The following is a 9885-nucleotide window of genomic DNA, read 5'->3' on the forward strand; positions in this document are numbered from 1 at the left end:
GAAAGGTTCTGCGAGGTTTGAAAAATGTCTTGCATACTTACCGATATCAAGTTCATGTAATTTACGTACAAGATTGAATTAATCAAACTGGTTTAGGAAGTGCAAGGCATACGCCGTAAGTACCCATTCGCGTATATGAGCAGCCTATTGCATCCGCCCACTGTGGTTACTAAATCCGAAATCAATCCTTCAAAATGGCGCAATCGAAAATTTTATCCTTTCCATGTCAATTTAATAGGGAGAGGGGGTCGAAACCATACTGATGCTGTGATTTTGCTCTACAAACGCGCATGACCAGCCACCTTCGATGCAAGTGCCCAGTAAGGTAAACAGCACGTTTTAAAATAAGGACTTTTCGCCGCTGGACGCAGCATGCACCTGCAATCGGCGGCTGCAACGGAATTCGCTTCCAAAAGCATCACGACATTGCGGCAGCAGCTATTCAAAACGTCTCTTTAACTTATGTCCCGAGACGCGAGGGGTAAAAAAGACCCTAAGCATTCAAACAAGACTGTCAGAATCAGCATAATGCGGAGATTTCGCTTGTAAAAAAGCAGCCAGCTGGGAATATTTCACCCAATACCAACACCAACCAAGCTGGACCGGCCGACTCACGCGACAGTGTATTAGGTGAAGACAACCTATCTATAAGGGCAACAGTCTGCATAACAAGAGCGTAGTTAGATTCACGCGTGCGCGAAACACCAGTCGTGATAGACACTGAAGAGCTGCCTGCTGCGTGCCGCTGCCTGGGATACACGCACACACTCCCGCCTCAAAGTCGCTGGGCTCCAGAGCTCTGAGCACCGCGCGCCGCCTGTCCCACATATCACGTAGTAGCCAGGATCCACCGTCCACAGAGACACCAAAGACCTACTGACCGCCCACATCCGTCTCGCAGGAAGCTCGCGCCAGATTCGCGGGCCGATCACACGCGGTTCCCCCCGGAACCGTCGCGCGACGGCTCGGCGCGCGGCGCGCACCCGGTCCGTGCCCGTTTCCCATCGGCGGTACTGGGGCCGCCCGCCCCGCCCCCGTCGTCCCGCGGCGCTGCCCGCCGCCCCGCCCCCGCCCCGATATCACAGAAGGCCGCGTGGCGACGGCGGCTTCAGCTCATGGGCTGCCTGGCGGCGCCGTCCTGCTGCCGCTGCACGTTGTCCAGGCACTGCTGCGCCAGGCGCACCAGATACGAGTCGTCGCCAGACTGCGCCACGATGCGCAGCAGCCGCGCGCCACCCTCGTCCTCCACCATGCGACCGTAGCGCTCGGGCATGGCCTGCGTCAGGTTGGCCAGCGCCCAGGCCGCCCACAGCTGGCTCTCGGGCACGTCGCAGCGCAGCAGCCGGATGATCGGACGCAGGCTGCGGTAGTTGATGCTACGCTCGGCAGCCACGTTCCAGGCGCGGATGGCGCGCTCCAGGCGCGACATCACCTCGGCGCAGCTCGGCTCGGCCAGCGTCCAGGCGGACACGCCGTCCGACAGCATGTTGGAGAGCACGCCGGCCGCGTGGTAGCTGATCTCCAAGTCGGCGGTGGAGTAGTTCAGCAGGCGCAGGAACGTCTCGACTGTGTCCTTGGTGAGGAACTGCGCGCGCAGGTGCGGCACCTCGGCGATGTTGCCCACCAGGCCCATCATGTTGCGCACCAGCTCGCCGCTGTCCGTCTTGAACTCGTGCAGACACTGCGCGAACAGGCGCATGCCGCGGTTGCTCAGGAACAGCTCGCAGTTCTGCGGCGTCTCGTCCGTCACGTTCCAGAGGCAGGACCAGAGGAAGCGCATCACCTCGTCGCAGTTGTGCTCCTGGCAGCGCGCGTGGATGGCCTTCAGCAGCATCTTGACCAGACCACGCTCGCCCACCATCACCTTGCACTGGCCGTCCACATCACAGCACGTCTTGTTCACCAGGAAGATGAGCACGCGCTCCACGAAAGTGTCCCGCTCGTTCAGCACGCCGCTCAGCATGTGACCCAGCGTGTCGAGGAAGCCCTCGAAGCTGAACATCATCTCACGCGGCACGTCGAAGTTCATCAGGATGATGGCGATGAAGCGGCGCACGCGGATCGACTTGCGGTGCAGGGCCACGGAGCGGAACAGCTGGCGCAGCACGCGCTGTCGCTCCACCTCGGTCAGCACGGCCATCCAGGCGCGGCTGGACGTCACATTCTGGATGATGGCGCCACAGTGGATGTGCACCTCCTTGTAGAAGGCGAACTCGTCCATGGCGTCCAGCGCCAGGTGCAGGATCTCCTGCCAGCGCTGCACGCCGTGGTTCATCTGCAGCAGCATCTCCAGCTGCTCCAGCACGTCCGGCATCATGAGCACGTGGTGGCGGTGCGCGCGCGCCGTGTTCAGCAGCTGCTCCTCGCCGATGTCGCCGCCGATGCGCAGGGCCGGCAGATGCTGCCGGTGCGAGGCGTTGCAGCCGTAGATGCCGAGGAAGGCTAGCGGCCGCGTGGCGCGGCTGCCCAGGCCGACGATGTCGCAGGCCGCGGGCGGCGCCAGCGCGGCGCAGCGGTGCACCCCCGAGCCGGCCAGCGTCGTGCCCGAGACGTCGAGGTGCTCGAGCCGCGGCAGGCCGCGCACCAGATGGTCGAGCAGACGGTCCGGGTCGGCTGGCGCCGGGCGCCGCTCGCCCCCCACCGCCGGCGGCACCGACACGTCCAGGTGGCGTAGCTCGGCCAGCCCGGCCAGCCGCTCCGGCGACGTCAGGCAGACGTTGTGCAGCACCAGCGCCACCAGGCGCGGCATGTGCGCCGCGAACGCCGCGTCCACCTCCGAGTACACGTTGCTCAGCTCGAGGTGCGTGAGCTGCGTGAAGGCGCGCAGCAGCGTGTCCAGGTAGGCGCGGCTCGGCTTAAAGCCCACCACCGCCGAGCCGACCAGCGTGAAGGAGCGCAGGCGCGGGCAGGCGACCAGCGGCGGCGCGTCCGGTGCCAGCCGCTTCTCGCGCTCCTCCGCCGGCAGCGAGGCGTCCAGGAACACGGTGGTGGGCGCCATGCGGCCGACCATCGCCAGCTGCCGCAGCTGCCCGCAGCGCTCGTTGAACGCCGCCAGACTCGCGGCCGTGAACTCGACGACGGCGTCGAAGCGCAGCTCGCGCGGCCGGTCGGCCATCAGGCGCACGATCTGCCCGGCGTCCACCGGCAGGCCGCGCACGTCCACCGTCTGCAGGCGCACGCGCCGCGTCCGGCCCGCCTCGTACAGTAGCGAGACAAAGTTGTTGGGCGGCCCGAGACGGCGGCACTCGCGCAGCAGCAGGTCGGCCACCTCCTCCGTCAGCATCACGTAGCGCGACAGGCGCCAGCTGGTGTCCCACGGGTAGTTGGAGCCGCGCGAGCCCAGCGCGCCCGGGTGGCGCACGAGCGCGCGCGCCGCCAGCGTCGACAGCGCCGGCGGGTCCAGCGTGCTCGGCACGACGACCGACATGGTGTCACCGCCGGCAGCGGCGGCGGGGCCGTCCACGGCGACGCTGCAACAGCCAGCGGCGTTCGTCTGACACGACCCAGCGGAGCACGTGCGGGGCTTAAGTGTGTGGCAACGGCCAAAAGACACGCCAGAGACGGAGACGGCAGGCCATGCACCAATAGGATATGATAGCCATCGATCGAATACGTGACCTATTTAGTGACTGGAAGTGTATCCAGAGTCGCAGTCGATGAAAATCCCAACTCTGGTAATAGAACATGTACGCACTGCCGCCGCCCACGACCGTCGTGTCTCGATGCGGAATGGCATACGCTCCATACCACCTCATTCAAAACCTCACAAACAGCAGGCAATGACGGAAGTGTCCCAAACCTGGGTGGTGTCTTAAAAACAATCACGATAAAGTTCCGAAGGTTTGCGAAAATTCACCGATGCGCACAACGGAATCTGTGTTCCCAACACGACCATGCATGAGTTCTAACTATGACGTAGTGAGAAGGTAAGTCCGTGCTAACTGTGGTAAAAAGAAAACAGGCTCAGGCCAGATGCGTGAGTGCGGTGCCGGCTCAGGCCAGATGCGGTGTCGACAGTCGTGACATGACACTTTTTATCAAATGTTCTCCTCTCTTCATCCACTCAGTCTGAGTCTTCCGTTCAAACTGCGAACGAACCTTCAGTTTACAAAACATCTAGGGCAGCCTGCATGGTACATCAGCACCAGCGGTACTGAAATGGCACATGAGACTACATCAGGCCCAGCAGTACTGAACTAGCCATGTCAGACTTTCCAGATACGACGAAATGTAGCCGACTATCAAATGCATTGAAAGCTTACGGCTACATTGATACCAGCCGACCCTGGTGGCTCTAAGACGACGCCACTAACAGCGCACAATGAATTACCTGCAACGAAATTACATTACATTACAATTACAGCGACTGAACTACTTGCCGCGTTTTGAGGACACGTATCTTTGCCTCTGCCTCAGACTCGTAGGGGACCCCGGGTGGCGCGTAACTCAAAGGCGTCATAAAACAAGGAATGGCGCTGCCAGGACTTCGGATAAAACGTTGAGTGTGGGTAGAGAGGCGAATGTCCCCATCTGTGTCGGAACACTGCATCGTTCGCACAGACCGTCCCTCCTCCCGCGGCTAAATACGGCGGCTCTGATCACTCGATGATCACGTGATAGAGGAACGGTATACGACGGGACCATCTGCTCTGATCTCACGTTCAGTCCTCAGAGCATCCCCCAACGAGGCATCGCCACCACTTTCGCGCCACCCAGAGACCGACGCGGCAGCTCAGGGGCGCGGCACCAGCAGAGACCGCCGGGCAGTGCGCGCTTCCGGTCCGGAGAGACACCGGGTCACCGGGGCCGGTTCACACGCCCATGACGGAAGGGTTCAGGGCCGTGCATGCGGGTACGGGTACACATCTCCGGATCCGCCAGTCGAAGCATGTCCGGCACGTCATGCCGCTGCTGTGTCCGCGTGTCGAGGACGTGAACGTGGGCGACTCAGTGTGGTTGGTGCGGTGTGCGGGGAAACTGAGCGTGGCACGCTGACATAAAGCAGGCGATCGTACACTCTGCAGTCGCATGGATGCGATGCACCCACAATACAAGTGTTTGGATTATTTCAAGGGATTAGGCCTACCGAAAGATCATTTTTGAGCACGTCCCGTCCAATCTGTCGTATTTTCGTGTTACAAGCATTTGGCGAGTAATTTTCTTTATAAGAAAATTCAAACATTGCATCTTGATCTTATTTCGGGAGACTTATCGTAATATAACAATCATAATCTTCGGGATCTTAATCCGTTTATGACTAATTTGTGATATTTTTCAGCATGTCATCACGATTCATTTGACATATTCCCTTCTCGTTACGAATTTTTCTTCATCCTGCGATATTTCTGCAACGTGTTGGCCCTAACACAGGGCCCAACCAGAAGCCAGTAGCACACAGTGGTGCTCAAATTGCCACACCCGGTGATCCCACGCCATGGCGCGACACGGAGCGAACATGGTAGTAGTTCACATGTGCGAGCTTTGTTGGATGTATGATGTTGCGCGCTGAATGCCCATGTCTTTGTTGATAACATCCTGCTCGTTCTGGCAAAAAAAGAGAACAACTCAACGAAACAATGGAAAACTTGCTCGTGAGCCCATTTCATATTTCATTTCATAGCGCAGCCGAACAGCGCGGTCGTTAAGCCGGCGGTTAACACCTTCCACAGAGACTACCGCCGAGTCTGACATGCCGCACGCGACAAGCGCCCCACGCGCTCCGGTGGCGTACCCGGGGTGTACGCGCGCGCCACCGGCTATACAAACAAACCACCCGATGCGAGCTAATGGTAACATTTGTCCCCCTGGGCAGAAGCCTTTCATAGTTTATGAGCTGGCCCTGCGGCAGTTTTGGAGCGCCATCTTCCGCAGGGCGCGAGTGTGCTTCCGCCCGTGGTTATGAACGGGCACGGCTCACTCCCTGGTCAGCTCGACAGCACGCCCGTGGTCACGGACGGACACGGCTCACCTCCTGGACAGCTCGACAGCACGCCCGTGGTCACGGACGGACACGGCTCACCTCCTGGTCAGCTCGACAGCACGCCCGTGGTCACGGACGGACACGGCTCACCTCCTGGACAGCTCGACAGCACGCCCGTGGTCACGGACGGACACGGCTCACCTCCTGGACAGCTCGACAGCACGCCCGTGGTCACGGACGGACACGGCTCACCTCCTGGACAGCTCGACAGCACGCCCGTGGTCACGGACGGACACGGCTCACCTCCTGGACAGCTCGACAGCACGCCCGTGGTCACGGACGGACACGGCTCACCTCCTGGACAGCTCGACAGCACGCCCGTGGTCACGGACGGACACGGCTCACCTCCTGGTCAGCTGGACCGCGCGCCCAAGCGGCAGAGCATGCTGCCCAGTTAGTCCGAGTGAGGCAAATGTCATCGAAATTGGCCAAGCGAGGCTGGACAGCCATGCCCTGAGTATGAAGAAGCTCTGACATGAGTCCTGCACACAGCATCTACGACAGCTTGCACCACTGAGGGAACGAGAAAAGTGTGGTGATCTTGCCATGCAATAAGTTCTTGTTCACTGTGTGGGTTACATCAGGTTGGCTACATTTTCACAAAGCGTTTGAAGCATTCAGGCTGCTTTCTGCTTGTACCACTTAACCACTTCAGCTGTGAATATAAGACTGAGACAAACAAGGAATAAGTCAAAAGTTAAAGTTGATCCAACTAAATCAACTGGTGAGTTAACTTGAGGTAGAAATTCGGGTAATAACACATCTTATGTATGACATAAGATGTATATGTATGACATAAGACAGTATGACAGCTTACATGCCAATTGGATCACCAAACAGATGCATGCAATGTCTTGTTATGGGACAAAATGTCCTTTAAAGGCTGTTATGATGACAATATGAGTTGAAAGTTACATATTGAGTGAACAACCTTCCATATGCCTGGAGATACTGGTTTAACAACATTTAACAGTCAATATTTTCAGCTGTACAAATCAAAATGCCAAAGACCAGGAGCTGAAGGCCTTTTTCATTGGAAATGAATCTGACATTTAGCTTCTTCTTCTTGAATCAGACTCAGAATTGACTCAAAGGTGTGATGTGCTGGTCTGAGTTGGAGGCATGCAGCTGCATTGCATTGGTAAGTTTGAACTAATTTCACTGATGACAAGTAGGCAGACACCCTAAAACTATCTATACAGAAAAGTGGAAATGACATGCCCCTATCATTAACATTTGATGGGCAGATAATCTCCAAAAAGCCACAAGCCACTGTGGATGCTGATGGGAGACAATCCCCTAATAATGACAGCTCTCTTTGCATGGGCCCATGGCAATGCAAAGAGGCAAAATAACAACATTTCTGTTGGAAAACCACCAACCGCTTTTGAAAAGTTCCATCTGAGATTCAAGATAATCATGCCAGCTGCAGAACATAGGATAATATGCTGTCTTTAGCATCATATGATGGAAATGATTTGATATTTACATGCAATGCTCATTAAGACCTCTTTACCCACACCACCTTCCTGGACAACCCCAAGAGTGGAAAATAGCCCAGCTTGATAAATACAACTAAGAAAACAGGTTGAGCAGTATTGATAATTCTGATCAAGGCCATCAAGGAAAATACCAATCCCAGAAATGTCATCCATGCAAAATGACCTGTGACTGGAGGCAAGCACTTTGAAGCAGAACATGCATAATAAGCATTTCATTAGCTCTGCCAGATTTCACAGCACTGCACTCCATCATCTATCTGCAAATAAAAAAAAACATTCATCCAAAAATGGGGCAGGATCCACACCACATGCCCAGCAGAGGCAACTCAAAAGAGTTTCATATTATCCACCATATAGGACAGTAACACAACTATATTTGTCAGATAGCTGGTCATTTAATATGCATGCTGCTACCCGAAGGCAGTGGAAACTTGGGTAACAAGAATGAATCACATGCAGTGGGGGGGGGGGGGGGGGGGGAAGGGGACTACTACTGAGAGTGAGTAGTATCCTTTGTGAATCACTGCTAGCAGTAGTCATACCAAGTCCATTTGTTGCTTAGCTAACCTTGCTTTTGTAACGGCTTGTTCGGCTGGCTCAGTGATTTTTCAAATGTGGATCTTACTGCATAAACAGCCTGCCCCTGGATCTTCCAAAGTAACAACTGTTGTGTGGAGAAAAATCAAACATCAAATCATAGATGACCTCAGTCAAATCTCTGTGGTCATCACTCAAGCTTTTTATCACAGCATAATGCTGATGACTGAGATAAAAAGTTGTTGCTGTGAAAATTGCCCCAATCACCAACAACAAAAAGTGTATACAATTTCCACCCATGTCAAATCCATGCTGGGCCTTCCTTGACATCCAAGATGTTGCCCAAGTCATTCTTCCCCTTGGTAACACAGGCATCCATAAGTTTTGCTGTTAAATTCAAAATAGCTTAAGTACAACATGAAGTGACTATGCTCACAAAACTTGCATGCAATAACTAGCTTCTTAATAATCACAATACACCTGCTCATGAATCACTTACACCTGGCACCTTTTGCAACAACAAAAATTTGTTGTCCCACCAACCCCATTGGTCTGACCCTGTTCCCTGCAGCTTTTTTGTCTTTGATCAATGCATTTTGGCTGGAGGAGCATCACTATGACATAATTTCTTTGTTTAAATTTAATCCAAATCATCTGAAAGGATGGATTTCTGGGATCAGAGCTCATGCAAATCAGGAGGTTCAGAAAGATCTGCATGAGGTGCTCAACACAGCCAAACTTCCTGCCAGAACAAAATCCAGGCATGAATGTAGCAATGAAAAAATGACCTCCTTCACTGTATGTCCACATGACACCCATGGAGGCAGACAAAGAGTGTTTGTATATAAGGTAAGACATTTTTTGCAAGTCAAATTCCTGGAAATTTTGGGTGGTACCTCACATGCATGCATCCTGTAATGCATTATAGCCATGCCACAACTAAGGATCTCAAGTTTCAATTGCTAATCAGTGAACATCATGCCAGCAACCAGCACACAGACTGTCAGTAATAGTGGTCACTGGATTGCATAACACATGGTTATTCTATTTTGAATGCAGGATGATATAATCCCAATTACTTGATTCTAGCGATTTGGTGTATTATAAAATAGAAGTTTAACATCCCATCATGAAAGGGTAAATCAATGAAATGGTAGGAAAATTCACTTCCCACCATCCAAGGTACACCAAGAGGCAATCCATGTGGATACAAGCACACCATACATACCTTAAGACTAAAATTCAAATTAAGACCAAACCTGAGCCATTAGATGGACATTCATAGAAGGAATGTTGTCTTTGCTCATTGTTTGATGCATTACAGTTAAAAGCCATTCCTTGACTAGTTAAGAGATGACAGGACCTTTGTCCAATCATCCACTGTCCACTTATATTGAAACCCAAGACAAGTAAAGAAATAAGTTTTCAAGTTTCTGAGAATGACAATGAACGAGGATCGCCATCATTCTTCTCGACTACCTGTGTTGGCGCCACCATAGCGCAGATGTCAGCCAACCAGCCTACCTGCAATTAGGCGATTCAGGCCAACACAACGGTGTTCAGTCTTAGGTCATAACAAAAAGGCTCTCCAAGTACAGCATCGAAATATCCTTCCTCAACAAAGCCAACGGGGGTTCAACACCCCGCCCAGGACCCCATCACAAAACAATGCCCCCGCCATCAGGCAACGCGGCCGATCAGCTGGCAAAACATTGAACCCATTGGCGCGCTAGTTTCGTCTACAATGATTATTTCCATATCAAGGATTCCTGCCACCGCATAGAGCAAACAAAAACGCAGCTTGGTACTCTAATGTACACAGGTAGGACTTACTGTCTTATATGTCGCAGCGTTTGCAAAATAACA

At 53.9% G+C, this 9885-nt stretch overlaps 1 protein-coding gene across 1 annotated transcript; it reads right to left on the bottom strand.

Annotated features, from left to right (window-relative positions):
• Positions 1-1108: 1108 nt before the first annotated feature.
• On the bottom strand, positions 1109-9690 carry LOC119102118 (protein zer-1 homolog). The gene is made up of 3 exons (XM_037225477.1): positions 9544-9690; positions 2748-3470; positions 1109-2462 (listed from the first exon to the last, which is right to left on the bottom strand). The coding sequence occupies exons 2-3, from the start codon at positions 3425-3427 to the stop codon at positions 1109-1111; spliced, it is 2034 nt and encodes a 677-aa protein (XP_037081372.1). The 5' UTR covers positions 3428-3470; positions 9544-9690.
• Positions 9691-9885: the final 195 nt, after the last annotated feature.

This window comes from Pollicipes pollicipes, unplaced genomic scaffold (assembly GCF_011947565.3).
Source record: "Pollicipes pollicipes isolate AB1234 unplaced genomic scaffold, Ppol_2.1 Scaffold_2555;HRSCAF=2994_pilon_pilon_pilon, whole genome shotgun sequence".
Lineage (NCBI taxonomy): Eukaryota > Metazoa > Arthropoda > Thecostraca > Pollicipedomorpha > Pollicipedidae > Pollicipes > Pollicipes pollicipes.

What these genes read in the sequence shown, in the direction of transcription:
- LOC119102118 (XM_037225477.1), bottom strand. Translation starts at nt 3,427, where the DNA reads ATGTCGGTCGTCGTGCCGAGCACGCTGGACCCGCCGGCGCTGTCGACG. An exon ending in GCGGCGTTCGCGGCGCACAT is followed by an intron (nt 2,463 to 2,747) that starts GCCGCGCCTGGT and finishes CGGCCTGGGCAG; the next exon opens with CCGCGCCACGCGGCCGCTAG.